Source organism: Strigops habroptila, chromosome 11 (assembly GCF_004027225.2).
Source record: "Strigops habroptila isolate Jane chromosome 11, bStrHab1.2.pri, whole genome shotgun sequence".
Lineage (NCBI taxonomy): Eukaryota > Metazoa > Chordata > Aves > Psittaciformes > Psittacidae > Strigops > Strigops habroptila.
The window spans coordinates 6,248,393-6,264,124 of NC_046360.1; the positions used below are offsets into that span (position 1 = coordinate 6,248,393).

Here is a 15,732-nt window from a genome sequence, read left to right on the forward strand (position 1 = left end):
AAAATCTGCAAAGATAAAATCACGTAAATTGAAGGCTCTGACTGAAGTGTTAAAACCAGGTTTTAGTGTGCTATTCTGCTCTAAAGATGGAAATAGTTTTATGGTAAATAAATAAGTTTTATTATACAGTCACTTCCTAGAATTTTTCATTGTTTACCTTTCATTCTAGGCACTGGTGCACAGAAAATATATATGTAGAAAATAAAATTCAGGAACATGCAGAATTCAAAGTGAAAAATTGATCTTTTAAGTTTTATTTCTCATAGCAATATCTGAGAAGGAAGTACTACTTTGAAATTCTATAGCTACAGAGGGCATTCTTTAATAAAGGAGTAGATATTCTATCTTTTTCTCAAAAGAATAACAAAAGCAATGATATAAGTGAGCAATGTGGAAAGTTGTGTGCTCAACCTCTTTTTCCATGCCTGATAATGAAATACCAAGACTTTCTCCTGTCTCCAAATTATTATGAAATCTTTAATCTTAGATTTTTCTTTAACCATTTCAGATAAATGTAAATACTGTCCTGTCTATAATCTCTCTTAAGAATCAGCTTTGCTGTGAAATTTTTAGCAACATTATCTTAACTTCTCTGGATGTGTCTGATTTCCATTATCTTTGAAGCTGCTTAATGCAGACCTCGTATAACGCTTCTGTAAGTTTTGTAAATTCTGATACTCAGCAAGGTGACGTCAAACTGAATTGGGTTTAGGTGCCTCTAATTCTTCTCAAGTTTCGGAATTCTGAAAGTCCTTGATTCTTTAAATACAGAAATGAAACTTATGCTTTCATTTGTGGGACTTACTATTTGGCACTACTGAGATATAAGAAAATTCATATTACAGCCTTCACTACAGTGGGGTTTCATGATATTATAAATTTGTAGTTGATGAGTAGTGTTACTTCAGGTTAGTGGTGATGATGGAATTCTTGGGGTTTTTTAGTAAAGTTGTTCCAAATAAGTATCACCATAATGATCTGGGTTGATTTTGATGCACTATAGGTTCAGAACCCCCCAAAGGATTACAGGTGTTGTCGGTGTGTAATATATGGAGAGGAATATGCATGGAAGTAATTTTTATTTAAAACTGTACCTTAAGAGAATCTTAATAAAACTGAAATGAGATTTCTGTGGACAAATTGGAAATTACTGGTTATTTCAGGAAAGACTAAAAAATCAGAATAACTCTCTCTGCAGAATAATGCTCATCAGTTTTCTGATTACTTTCATGTCAGGCTTGAATCTGAATGTCTGTGGTGCAAACTGGGACATAATAATTTAGTAGCAGTACAAGCTAAGTTTGCAGCTCCTCTCCTTGTCTTTAAAATTTAACAGATCTTTATCCTGTTCTCCTTATAGATAACTTATTCTTTGAAGAAAGTAAATACTGCCACACAGGAATGTTTATAAAACTTTTTAGAGGATAATTCATTTTAATTTAATGCATTGATTAAACTTTGCCTCCAGAAATGTAAACTCTTACTGTAAATCCTTTGAAATATTTTACGAGAATGCTTTCTGTTTATATGACTTTCTGCAGAAAACCTTTAGATTTACAAGAACTGCCATTTAAGTGTAAAACTTAATTAAAGCATTATAAAATATTGTCCTTAAAGAAAGCAAGCCCTACGCCTTTTCACTCAATTAATAAATATTTAGAGTTGGAGAAGCCTCTCGTGTGGAAAACTTGCTCAAATCCATTGTTCATTGTATTAGTGTTAAATTGCAAAACCTGTCTTTTTGAGGTTTCAGTAAGTAGGTGTATATCTGTATATAATGATATAGTGGTTTAATATATATATGTATACAGTAATACTAGTGGTTTCATTTCTCAATGTTTTGAATATATTCACATTTCTTTCCTAGTGCATACATAGTTCTAACCGAGTTAAACTGCCAGAGGTGAATTAGATTAGGAAGAATGATTTCGTATTAGGTTGGTTTTCAATAGGCCTTCTCTGGTTCACTTCTTTATTCGTATCTTTTTGGCTTCCAACTGACCTTCAGTACGTTCTGATTCTGCTCCTTAATCTACATATTTCTTATTCATCCTAATTGCGTCAATTATGGGGGTTTTATTTGTTTGGTTTGGGTTTTTTTTTTACACAAGAAATTAGATACCATTTCTTAGGGTGTTGTGTGAATCTAGATGTATTTATTTATCTTAATTGGGTGTCTTCTAATTAGAACGTGATTCTTTAATGTGTCTTTTCACAGCAACTGTGGCAGCCATGTATTATAGTTACTATATGCTACCTGATGGAACCTATTGCCTCGCGCCTCCACCTCCAGGAATAGATGTTGCTACCTACTACAATGCGTTGCCTGCAGGAGTGACTGTATCAAGCACTACAGGGGTAGCAACAGTACCTCCACCCCCTGGTACTACACCTCCACCTCCCCCAGACACAACTGATAGCAGCAGTGCGTTGACTTCTACCACAACATCTGCAAGGTAGCAGATACTGATTTGCTGCTTAGTTGGAGGGGTCTCTTTCCTGCACTTCAGTATGAAGTATTTAGTAAGGATTCTATTGCTGGTGATTCTTCAGTATCATTTGCCAATGTTCATTGAGCTCTGATTAGCTCCACTTTGGTGTTTGATATTGTACGTGGTTATTGTTACTCACCTACTACGACATTTTTTGCATGATGGAAAATCAAGTTGTTTTAACTGCATAATGAAATGAGGGAACAAACCTCTATGTAATGAGTTGTGGGTTTTTTGTTGTTAAAGCAAGAATCTGAAAGATACATTCTATTTATAAAAACGATGTGCTCTTGATGTTTTCAGCACAATTGCTCCAGTGGTTGCCATTATACCTCCACCTCCAGATATCCAACCTGTTATTGATAAGCTAGCTGAGTATGTTGCTAGGAATGGGATAAAATTTGAAACCAGTGTTCGTGCCAAGAATGATCTCAGGTAAGAGAAAACATTATTTTAACTTCTGTCTTAGAAGTTGAAGGTTTAATTTTTAAATATACTACTAGGATATGAAGAGAAATAGTATTTTTCTTCTTTAATTGAAATTCAGGGACCTACTTAAAGGTAATGCCAAAGCATTATTGCCCAAATCCTCAAAACAACCAACCTAACAAAAACATCTCTAAAGAGCATGTTCTCAATGCATATCCTCTAGCATAGTTACAGTGCTTCCAAGCATCAAATAATGTTCCACTTGCAAGAGAAAATCAGATGGCAAAGGATGGTTGGTATTTACTATGTTCATGTGCATTTTCACATATTCAGTTTTCTTTTAACAGATTTGAGTTCCTGCAACCGTGGCACCAGTATAATGCTTATTATGAGTTTAAAAAACAGTTCTTCCTTCAAAAAGAGAGCAGTGACAACTGTCAGGTATGTGTGTTTGTATATACATTTATTAAAAATGCAATGTGAGACAAGGACTTGCTTCTCTGTTGCGTTACTGTGAGGCATTTTAAAAATGGAACACTGAATTATGGAGAAATAGTTCAGCAAAGTATGTGAATGCTTTTTTTTTTTTTGTTGCTTTTGAGTTTTGTGTAGCATTTAAATAAGGATATGTGAGATGGTGTGATATTTAGTTTTTGCTTTTTAGTATAAGCCACTCAGTGTGGTTGTAATATAAAATGACAACCTGAAAATCTTTTGGCCTTCTATACGAGGGAATATATTCTTTGTGGAGGTTTAGAGCTTTGTTAGATTGGGATTAGTGTTCTGTTGTCAGAAGAGTTATGTATAGCTTTTTAACAACCATACCTTCTCGCATGTCTCATGGTTCTTTGTAGAACAGTAGCACAGTAGCTAGACTACTTTTCTTATATGTTTTTTTTTCTGCACGAGGTTTTCTTAAAGAAGAGTCCTATCATGATTGACTGAAACAATACTGGAGCTTCAAAATCTCACATCAGTTTCCTACTTGTTTTGCTTCTTCTAGTCCGTGTTAGTAGAAGATGATATCCAGACTTGGCATCCTTGTTTTCAACCATTCTCATGTTAGCTAATCTCATTAGATTGTTCTCTTGCTGAAAAGAAAATTGCAAATAGTATCAAAAATACATTATCTGATGTTAACTTTTCATGGGAAAGAGCTATTTTTTTTTTAGGCCCTATGTCATTTGTCACCTCAAGGCTTAGATTGGGGAGCCTTAAACTGAAGAAGGTAGGCCTGTGGATAAACTCCTCAAAATCGCTTTGTGGAAAATGAAGAAATTCAATACTAGTTGCTGTTTGAAACGCTTGCGTCTAATATTCTGTTTTAATAGTGAAAAAACACTGTTTATAAAGATAAGCTGTTCTAAGTACGATCTGACTTAGTTGCAGAATTGTCCTGTACCACAGTGCTGTTATTCTAGAATTTTTTATTTGCAAACCAGTGAGTTGAATTTTCATACTACTTACATAATTAATAAGGACTTGTTAACATTTATTTTGGGGGGAAACTACTCTAACCGAAGTGTAATAATAAAGGATTCATTTTAAGTGTTTGAATGAGTACAGCTAAGAAGTAAGCAGAAACTGGCTTAAATCCCTTGGGGTCATATGTAGCAATGCATATTTTCCTACTGCATGGTTTGGTAGATAATGGCATTCTCTTTAATTTTTTTTTTTTAGAATAATGATTTCAATATTATCTTTATGCTTTAGTAATGTACATACACGCAACTAATGCAATTGATTGTTCTTCTTTTGGCCATTAAAGTTAATAAGAAATTGTAATACGGGCTTCAGTGAATACAGGATAAAGTCCTTGATTTCCTTGTGGTTTTCCCCTTCAAGGATTTTCAGAAATTAGTTCTGCTGGTCAGGGAATGGCTGCAGGGATTGTCTTCAGTACCTGGTATTTCAACATCAAGTATACTTAACAGCAGCCAGTGGAAAGCAACCAAACTATTTAATGAGAGGCTCATTTAAATGTTGAATTACTTAATGTCATTCCCTGAGTCGCCATGTAAATATGTTCCACAATATTTGTCTTAAAATTTTTATGCTGTGAGTTTAGAAGTAGTCTTCAATGATTCAGTCACATACTAGTAGAACCGGCAATTCTTTATGTGCTTCAAAATCTCAGCACGTCTGTACTCTATCAATTTAGTGCCACAAAAAACATTGATAGGCACAATGGACTTGAGCAAAATGGTGAAAAAAGTCAAACACGTTAACCTGGCTTGATCCCTGTAAAACTTGGTTCTGTAAAGAAGGTATCATGCAATTGTACACTAGGAAAAAATGTCATGAGCTGTCATTCTGTCACCGTGAATTAACTTTAATGGATTTTGTCCTGGACCCTGGAGATCAAGACCTAAAAGAATATACTTTGGAAAAGAAGTATATGCTCTTAGTGTCTGATTTTAAAAACAATTTTTAAAACAGCTGTTGGCAAAAGTGTACCAGCTGAAGAACATTTTCCTTGCTGTAAAATAACAACACATTCTTACTGTAGGTCTGTAGTTCTTGCAGCCTGTGGATTTACATGAAGCAGTGCATTATTTATAAGGAGCAGACTTTTGGTCATGAGTGCTTATTGATGTAAAATTAGCTGTTATGCGATTAGCTGATAATGTGACTTTTGAAATGACTGGCAAAATTGCAGGTCCACAGACACTGCATTAATTCTTCATGCGCTACCCAGTTAGTAAGCTTGCTTGTTTCTTTTGAAAAGGGAGTATCTTCATCTGAAGATGTTCCAGCAGATACTGCCGGTGATGCACCAAGTGAGACTCAATTTGCAGATGAACATGCACCTGAAGATGCATCTGAGCCAAGTGCTAAGGGAGTTCCAGGAACTAAAAAGGATGTTCCTCCTAAAACTCTCAGTGATGGTAAATTGGTGAAAGGTATGTTAATGTGATTTGTTGTGTGTGAAAATGTTAGCATATACCTAAGAGAAGAAAAGAAAGTAGGGGAGAGACAGGGATAGTAGGGAAAAGAATTTCATCATGCAGAAAATATTTTCACTGGAAGCCTCAAAAAAGGACTGAAGTAAGTAATTTGATTGCTTTCATATTTCTTTCTTATGAGACTATCAGGTATTTATGGTCTGACAGAAGAAATTCTTTTATTTCAGTTTTCTGCAAAGTTGAAGGCTTTCATTAGTGACCCCAGTAGAATCTTATTTTTGTCATTTTAAACTTGACAGTTACAAGCTGTGCAAGAAGTTATTCTTTCTGAATAAGAGCAGAGTCTTATTTGAAACCATACATATGGAGGAAGTACACTAGGGTTATCACTCAAGTTGTTCAGTCTTCCTGTGTTGGACATTAGTCATGCTGGAAAAAAAGACTCTTTTCATGTCTAAGTGGAATGTTTTTCCTCTTACAGTCATAGCAGCAGAAGGACAAAATGGAAGGATCTCTTAGGAGCCGGTCAAACAAAATCAGCTAACACACTGTTAGTGTCCTGAGTTGCACAAGCAGTTATTTATATCTGGGAACTGATTCCTGGCCTAATGGGAAAAGATATTTTAAAATTTCTTCTTTTCAGTAAAAACTAGAAACTTAAATCTTTTATGTACAACTGAAAGCCACTGGAAAAAAAATGAAACAGGAAAAACAGTCTTGACCTATGTTCCCATGGATAGGTACTGCCTTCCTGCCACTTCAGTGGCTTTCTTAATTGCTGATAAGTTTATCTGCTCCCTGTGGTCCTTTGGAATCCTTCTCTCTTCCTGCTCCTCTCTGCAATTTCTTTCCTTCCGTGGATTGCAAGCTCCAGGATCTTTGCTGTGGTTGTCTGGCTGTCTCTACTCTTCAGTTTCTTCTCTGGGCAGCTTGAGTAGCTTCCCCAGGGAAAGAGCAATCTTCCTGTCTTCAAAGATGCCCTATTAAGAGACTGTAATATACAGCAGGGAATGATACCATTTCTTCTTGTGTTAACAAATGGCAAACTGGAGCCCGTGCTTTAATGATCATAATCTGCTCAAATTTAGATGATGGAACGTAACTAGTGAGTCATTTCATGACAATCGTATTCCTATAAACTTATTTTAATTTCCTCTAATATGTTACAAATCCCACTTACTTGTAACCTAAATACAGTACTTGGCTGCAAGATAGACATAAAATCAGCACTAGATTTTTTTCTTCTGCCTCTGAGTGAATAAAATCCCATTTTAGGATTTGTTTTGTCATATGAAAAAAGTTGGAAAATCCCTATTATAGTACCTCTTCTCTTGGAATTCTCGAGTTTTTTATTTCTGAGCCTATTTCCTTTCCCCAGAATTACAAGATGCAAAGCTTGTATTTTATAAACCTTGGTATGAAATGTCATTATTGTATTTAAATTTCCCTAATTGAAATCTTGTAGGATATATATGCAAAAGGCATCCTGAGGCAGATAAATATTGCAGCAGACCACATGATAGTAGGTTGCTTCTCTTTGAGATGTGTGAGAAATGCCATTCTTTATTCTTAAAAGTTGCATTTTGGATAAATGGTTTAGAGATTAATTCTCTATTTTATATGATAGTTAAATATCAGCTATGCTTAATATTTTTTAAAGATTCATTAATACAACTTAGCTTGAAATGATCCACAGTTTTCTTTTTATTGTGGTATTCCACATTTTTTACAGGCATTCATTTTCCTTTGAGTGTGCTGGCATGAATGTGTTGTGCTGTCCTTTTGTCTTGGAGTAGTAGGGGCTGCTTGAAAGGAATAGTTGACTACCAGTCTTGCTACAGCAAGACTAGCTAAGACATTTGGGGAAAACTACCTAGCTTTTGCATTTTTACCTCCTGTAATGTTGTTAACTCCCCAAAGTAAATAAGTCTTTAAATACTGTTCACTGATCCTGCCAAATGCTATTGTTGTGCAAACCATTTAGTGTGAAGGACACATAAGGGACATCATACTGTAGTGTGTCAGGTAAAGTGTTTTCATGTTAAGCCTGGAAGAGTAGATTGTTCGTTTGGGAAAAGTAGTAGTATTGAAACTAAAATTTATTTGGGACAGAATATGAAATTATTTATCTCGTTTCAGGAAATTTAATTCCTGAGATGGTTTAGAGCACTTTTTTTTTTTTCCTGCTGCTAGTGAAGTATTAGAAAAGGACTCTGAGATAGATCTTTATAGGGCAAATGAAGTTCCCAACATTTCTTAAAAAAATCAGAAAGAAAGAAAAAGGAGAAAAGAAATTAAAAAGATTGTGATGTTCTTTTCCCCAAAATAATTAGCGTAACAAGGATGATACAAGTTTCTTTAGAAGTCAAGAAGTTCAACCTGCTTTCTGCTGTGGTCAAGATGCATAAAATCTCACTTGTTCATTCACAGCATCATTTGCTCCGATAAGCTTTGCGATCAAGGCCAAAGAAAATGACCTTCTTCCTTTGGAGAAAAACCGTGTAAAATTAGATGATGACAGTGATGAGGAGGAAGAAGAGGGCAAGGAGGGCCAAGAGAATGCTAATAATGCTTCAAACCATACTCCAGCTGTTACCACTCCTTGTATTGCTACTGAAGAGAGAAAACCTCAACTTACACAGGAGGAGTTGGAAGCTAAACAAGGTATCCCATGTTACACTGATAACAAAAGGAAAGATTGAGTCCTTCAGGCAAACTACAAAACTGTCATGTGAATAAGTATGGTATATTGAATCTTCACTGTGTCATGTTAATAGAATGAGAATTCTTTTTCCAGTTTCCTACTTATTGTTAAGAATGAAAACATCATTGGTTGCTCAGCTAAAATCAAACTTACAACACACTGAAATTGAGTACTTTGCCCTAACGCATGAACTTTCTGAATGTGATTTTGTTTTTCTGCTACAACCTCCGAGTAAAACACTAAAGTTCTAGTTTTCAGATTGCATTAACAGAGCCCAGAAAAAGGCATGTCCATTTCTCATTTTCTTCAGAGAACAATGAAATGCTTCAAGCTGTTTTTCAGTTATACAGCATTGAGAGAGCACGTTAGAGACTAATATCACCCTGTTGATGTTTTGTTACGCTTACAATGCAAGGCCATTAAGTCTTTGTATGGGTTTTTCCTGTTACTGTGTTTATATGTGTAAGGGCAGAAGGGTATGCTGTGTGAATTTGAATGAAACCATCTTTCAAAGAGATCGAATTTCCCTCATTCCTTCCCAGGGCTGTTTCACAGCAGAGAGTGTTTAATAAGTGGAGATACTGCCAGTGTTTACCAGCTTAAAAACTTAATACTTCTCATACAATTATGAGTATACCACAGGAATTCAATTTTTCATTTCAAAATGAGGTTGGTTTTTTTTTGTTCCTAAGCAGTGGTTGCTCTGTACCACTGAGTACAGTAACACAAAGTAGGCTATGGTGATAGATATCTAAAGCAAATGTGAAATGTTTTGTGTGATAATAAGAATGAAGTATAAAACATGCTTGGGAAAAGTTGCATGTTGGAAAAACTGCAGTTGAGCAGCAAAAGCAGTCACCTTGTACATGCACAGAACACAGATGTGTTCCACAGATGTGGAAGTGTAAGATTAAAAGGATTAGACACATCTGTTAGGCGCACGTTTAAATCAAATGGCTAATTTGCTGTAATCACACAACAATAGCTTTTGGTTGTAACAATGGTGAAACAGCTTCTGAAAGGTTCTGGAGCAGCCCTTTATGTAACCATTTTAAAATGTATGTAAATAGGGCTGGAAAATGTAAGGTAAAGATCAGATCTGTGGAAAGAGCAAATGGAGAGTTTGCATCGCTTTAACAAGTACAAGGAAAAGCTTCTGAATTTAGAGTGCTGATTTTTTAGTAGCTTTTGTAAATACAAAAGGACAAGTATCCTGAATTTTCAGGATTGGGTTTTCATGTCATTTTCTTTAAGCTTAAATATTTTTACTTCACCTGTACCGCTTTTCAACAAGCAGGTTGAATTCAGGTGCTTGGAATTTTCTAATTTCAAGCTGATGCATCCTTATGACTTTGGCTGTATTACGTTTGAAAATGGTTGGAAGGGATGTTTCGTTGTGTTTGTTTCAAGGAAACTGAAGTTCCCCGAGCATTACTCTAAACTTTGTGCTTAATTGTCTTTCTTAGCAAAGCAGAAACTAGAGGATAGATTAGCAGCTGCAGCAAGAGAGAAGCTTGCCCAGGCCTCCAAAGAATCGAAAGAGAAGCAGCTACAGGCAGAGCGCAAAAGGAAGGCTGCTCTGTTCTTGCAGACCCTGAAAAACCCTCTGGCAGAGGCAGAAACTGAGAAAATTGAGGAGAATTCCTTCAGTAACGAGGTAAGCACGAAATGAATTTCTGGTAGAGCTAGCAAAAATCTTACCTACAGATTGTGAATCTGACACTATGTTATGAAGTTGACTGAAGAGATAGAAGCTTTTCTAAATGGAGAGAAACTTGAATTTTAACCACTGTTAATCTTTTTCAGTTATCTTACATATGTCTCTCATCTGTCATTAAAGAACTGGTAGAGAAATTATGCACAATTCAGAGGTCAGCCAGTTACAGAAAGGAAAATGAGCTTACAAGCTTAACTCTGTACACTAGTGGTTAATGAATTAGAATGCTTTCCCTTCAAGAGTATTTGTGTATCTGTTGTGATACTTACTTATTTAATGTGTATTTTGATGTGAGTAGACATCTTCAAGTTCAGAAACAGTTCACAGGCAACTGAGCTTACTTTGACACGTACTTTGCACCTGTTCTGCTGGGGTTTGTTGTTTGATTTATTTTTATTAACTGTCATGGAACAGTTGAATAGTTAGTAAACCAATCAATGTGATTTAAGGTTTCTAGCTGAGACATCCTTAAGAAAAACTATAAGAGGGAGAAAACTCGGCTATATAATGGTGGTTCTTTGTCATCTTTTAGTTGAGTTTTTAATGTAAACTCCTTAAAAGTTTAGAGTGCTAGCATGTTCTTCTCTGTCTTTTAGGTCCAAGTTTAGTGTGGGAGTTCCAAAAGATTTTGTTTTATTATAAGGATATTATTTTTAAGAAAAAGCTAAATTTACAGATAGTGGTACACAATTCTAATACAGGTATGCATGTTATTCAATGCAAAGTCAGTGAAGAGTCAAAACAAAAAACTCAGTGAAATAATTGAGGGGGCTAATTATTCTGCTGGCTGTCTTCTAGACAACTGGAAGAGTGTGCACACTGCCTGTGCCTACTTGCTCATGAAATGGCCTGATCTATTGGGTTTGTTCAGCAGGATCTTTGGAGAGTAGAAGCAAGTATCTTTCTGTAGCACATCAAATAGGAGCATTAGTATTCCTGCACTACTTTCAAAGAACAATTTCTGATAGTTGTGATAGAAATTCGAATCCTCTGCTTCTTTCCAGAAGACTACAAGGAAATAGTCATGTGGCAGAGGCAGACTGCTTTCCATCTTTCTTCTGCCTTGTAATTCTCTTTTCCAGTTGCACCCATTTTCGTTATAGTCAACCACAATAGACAATACTAGGGTAATGTCAGTTTGAGGGCTTTCAGAAGCTCCCTTTTGAGGAGGTTGTCATGATATTGCACTCTTAGGCCAAATCTGAGAGTAACCTGGATATTGATGATGAATTATTAGGTTTCAGGAATGCAATAACATTGCTAATAAGTTCTCTTGCCATTTGGCTGTTTGCACTATTGCTTCAAAAGGAAATTAAAACCTAATTTCTCATAGCCATACAGTACATTATTAGAATTTATCACAAAGAGGAAAAAGAGGATTTATCATGCAGATGTAACTGATAATCAGTTGTCATCTTCTTCAGTGAACAGAACTATTATGAGTCAGTTTATTGATGAGTAGTTATAATAAAAATATCTTTTGGGGTAGATCCTCTAGATAGCAGTTTTTGAGTAGGCAAGTTTAAAGAGGAATCTTGGGCCATAAGACTTCAGTAATGAAATAGAAAACCAAACTCTAAAAACTTCTATTGATCAAAGACACACATTTGCTTTTTTCCCTACTAAGACACTAAGAATGCTCTTTAAAATAGATAAGAAATAATGTGTTTCACATAAACCTTTCTGATTTCAATAAAACAACTATAATTTTGAAAGCCTAAATGAGAGATTTGAATTTATTATATAGGAAAATCCTTCAAGAATTGATCTGTTCTGCATCGTAGCACTGTCCTGAAGCTTTTCCCTCCCTCTGCAGGTTTTGGCAGCAAAACTGTGTTTTCTGTCAAAGAATCACTTTCCCATTTACATTGTATATTTTCTGTTTAAGTTCCTAATGGCTTAACTTCAGCCACAGAGGAGAATAGGCTCTGTTCCTATGTGGTTTCTGTTCTGTTTTTCTTTTCGCATTGTTCCAGCTTTTTCACTGAGCCACTCTTTGTGCCAGTCCAGTGCTTGTCCTAGCTTAAGAAGCAATACTTCCAGGAGTGTCACAAGCACATGCCAATCCAGTGTGATCTGATCCGTGCTTGCTAAAAGACAGGGGAGTCTTGTTTTTCCAGCACCTCTACGGACACCTCCAGCAAGTCCAGACAATTTCTTTTCTTAATGGAAGAAAAACTGTCAAAATCCATTTTCAATAATTGCCTTAGACTTAAATCTTCACTGCAATATCTTTAAGCAGCTGTAGGTAAAAAGTAGGAATGAGATTTGGTGTAGACTATGTAGTTTCCGGAAACTTAACCCAAATAGGGCCAGAAATTTGGGGTATTGTTGCAGGATTCCTCACAAGCCAGGCAGAAATTCGTTTGTCTGTATATGCTGCAGTTAGACCTTCCATGCACATTGCAAATACAAATATTGTTGGAAAGTAGAACTTTGGTTTCCTGGTATTGGAATTACATTGCTTCCAGAAAAGCTAGTAAATCACTCCTGGTTGCACTAATCAAGCAAGATACTTGAGATGAAAGTTTCAGACATTGATTGTGACTGTGTGGTTACAAGAATTAACAACATGGCTTTCCATGGATTTCTTTCCCATGGAAAGAATTCCAGTACCTAACAAGTAATTCATTGTCCAGTTCTTTATTTTTCCAAATCATGGAAAAATTATCCCTCAAAATGCTTTCAAGGGAACAGACAATTGGCGTACCTGGAGTTTAAGTGATCCATATCAGCACACATTAGCAGACAAGTGAATTGAGTGTGGTCATGTCCCAAAAGAGATCCTGTTTAGGATTCCCATTGCTACTGCTAACAATTTTTCCCTGACTGGCACATCAGTACTTTTTTTCCAGTCATTGAAGAATGAATGCAAAGAGACAATGATAATGCAAAATTCCTCAGACTTGCAGTTCTGCTCCCCTTCTCAAGGGGATTTGTCAAGAGCATAGATACTTCTAAGCAAAGGTTCTTTTGACATTCTTCTGTAAGAGAATATCTGAAATAACCAGTAAGTCTTCAGTAACAGCTGAGTTTTGCAGAAGAGCAGATAGGTGTCCTCACTCACATCTGAACTTACCAAAGCTCTAAGCTGAATTTACTAAAAGCAAGTGAACTTTTCAACAAACAAAGCACCCCTAATCCCACTTCTCAGTAAACTGGTTTGTATTTAAGAATTTTAAAGTAACCAGTTCCATTACTTCTTACCAATAGAAATGGTTTGGAGGGTGCTTCCTTTATAAAAGGGCTTAGTTAGAATTTCAAATATATGTTTAAATGTCACAGAAGTGACCTTCCTTTTTGAAATAAAATTGACTTTTGTATTGGAAATGCTAGAACTGTCTTAATGAACAGTCAAAAATGCCATCATGTCTTTGGAAGTAATATTCCGTGTAAGTGTAGTTTGCTTATTGACATGCTTATATAAGTTTATATAGATGCATGCTTATAGATTTTGCATATAAAAGTTTATTTTGAAACGTGAATGTTTTTCAAGTGGTTCTCTGTTCCTTTGCCGTATTTGAAAAGCTTCCATCTATGTTTGTTCCAATGAGTGATCTGCCTTTTGCTGTACTTGCCTCGTTTGCCTACTTGTAACAGCCCATTTGAGTCAAGAAATTTTATTGGAAAAAAGATAAGTGAAATCGTATTGTGGATTTGTTAACCTCTGTTTTATATACAGTGAGGATCCAGTAAGCTGCATCATGCTGTCTAAATCAGTTTATAAATCAACAGGTAGCACAGGGGTTTTCTGAGCTATTTTCAGTCTTATTTCAGAAACAGATACATTTAGAAACACTGATTGGAAAAATAACGAGGGGTAACTGCAGTAGCTGTAAATAGAAAAAATAAGTATGTATATCAGAAAAGTCGAGAGAGATGTAAAATTAGTTTTGCGGTTTGGTCAATAGAACTAAATGGGGAAAGTACAGAAAACAAATAAAATTAAATACTGAAATCCACCAAAAATGTCACTTAATGTATTTCATCTCCTGTTTTGGGGGAAGGAGCATCCAATGAGGAATCCAGGAAACAGAGATTGATATACAATGGTCACAGACTTAACATAGTGGAATGATTTTTGTAGCTTAAAATGTATTTCAAAAAGTGGCGTGATGATGGAGGTGTATAATGAAGCTTGAAGAGGAGTTGAGAATGTCTGTGGGAGATGCATAATTCTCTGTGTAAAGACTAGCAGTGCAATTTGAATGCACACACAATGTACATTCGTGCTGAAAACGTGCTTATCACACTATGTAGGAATGCATTAAATGAGCAAAGCTTTTCTGACCTCTGTCAGATTTTCCTGATACCTAGCATTCCTTGAAAGAAATGCTTGTACTGAGTACACATTATACCTTTGAACAAAATTGATTCCACTAACTGTATGTAAAGATAGTCAATACCACAGAACATAGTGTTTTTAAGCTTTTTTGGTTTCAGCTGAAACTTAAAAATAGTCAGATCTACTTTTTCCATAGCTGAGTTACTTCTTTTGTATGGTTTCCTGCTTTTCCTTAAAGTGAAATCAAGCAAGAGGAACAAAAGGTTGAAAAATCAGCTTGAGCAATGAAGCAGCACAGCTTTTCACAAATAGCTTCTCGCCGTTCTTGCGTGCATTACAACAGTACAGTTCTATGGATAATATTTCCTCAAAACTTGGAAAATGTGGAAGAACTTGGAAAACGTGTAGCTTAGCTCACTTTCCAAAAGAGATAAGATTCCAGTAACGTTTTAGCTTGTGAAGTCTGCGCTTTTTCAGGATATGGGTAAACAGTACTTGGGTGGCATCTCGCTTCTTGTGTTTACATATATAATTCACATAGACACTTTTGTAACAAGAAAATCACACCAACTGGCACATCTGTCGGGTAGTGTCAGTAAAGAGAAGTTGCAGTCACTCTGCGGTGAACGTATGTTCTTTGTCCTACAATGGCAAACAACCTGTAGTTTTGACAACTGCAGTTCTTGTAGATCTGCAGAGCTGGAGTACCCCAGGTTATCTGGAGTGCTGCATCAAAGTGCCTTTTTATTTTTAAACAGATAAGGTATTTCAGAATATAAAATTAAAATCTTATACCAAAATGATTAAAATAAATCTAAAATGGCAAAAAAGATTTATATATACCTATATATAAGTAGAATAAAGGCTAGTTTTGCATTCCTATATATATTTTACCAAAACCTGAATTAAGTAGACCAGATACTGGGAGAGCTCATGTTAAGAAGGTATGTTTGGGGTTTGGGTTTGTTTTGGGGGGTGGGATTGGTTGTTGGGTTTTTTCAGCATATTGTTGGCTATTGGCACAAGTTGAATTCTGAATACAAGTGTCACAGTTGGTAGTTGGCCTTTGTATGGTACACTTAGTGTTGTAGGCATGTCACGTTTTTGCCACTTTTATCAGGGGTTAAAATGTTGTTTGTCTGCAAATGTGCCAGTTCAAATCTTTTAGTTATCCCCAACCATGTCCATCTGAGCAGTGT

At 35.7% G+C, this 15,732-nt stretch overlaps 1 protein-coding gene across 5 annotated transcripts in view; it reads left to right on the forward strand.

Annotated features, from left to right (window-relative positions):
• SFSWAP (splicing factor SWAP) overlaps window positions 1-15,732 on the forward strand; it is a 48,946-nt gene that overhangs the window by 12,298 nt on the left and 20,916 nt on the right. For all 5 annotated transcript variants that reach the window (XM_030500453.1, XM_030500458.1, XM_030500454.1 and 2 more), the window contains exons 8-13: window positions 2,219-2,456; window positions 2,796-2,927; window positions 3,269-3,362; window positions 5,650-5,824; window positions 8,258-8,491; window positions 9,998-10,188. In XM_030500453.1, coding sequence (XP_030356313.1) covers window positions 2,219-2,456; window positions 2,796-2,927; window positions 3,269-3,362; window positions 5,650-5,824; window positions 8,258-8,491; window positions 9,998-10,188 — 1,064 coding nt within the window. The remainder of the gene's footprint in view (window positions 1-2,218; window positions 2,457-2,795; window positions 2,928-3,268; window positions 3,363-5,649; window positions 5,825-8,257; window positions 8,492-9,997; window positions 10,189-15,732) is intronic.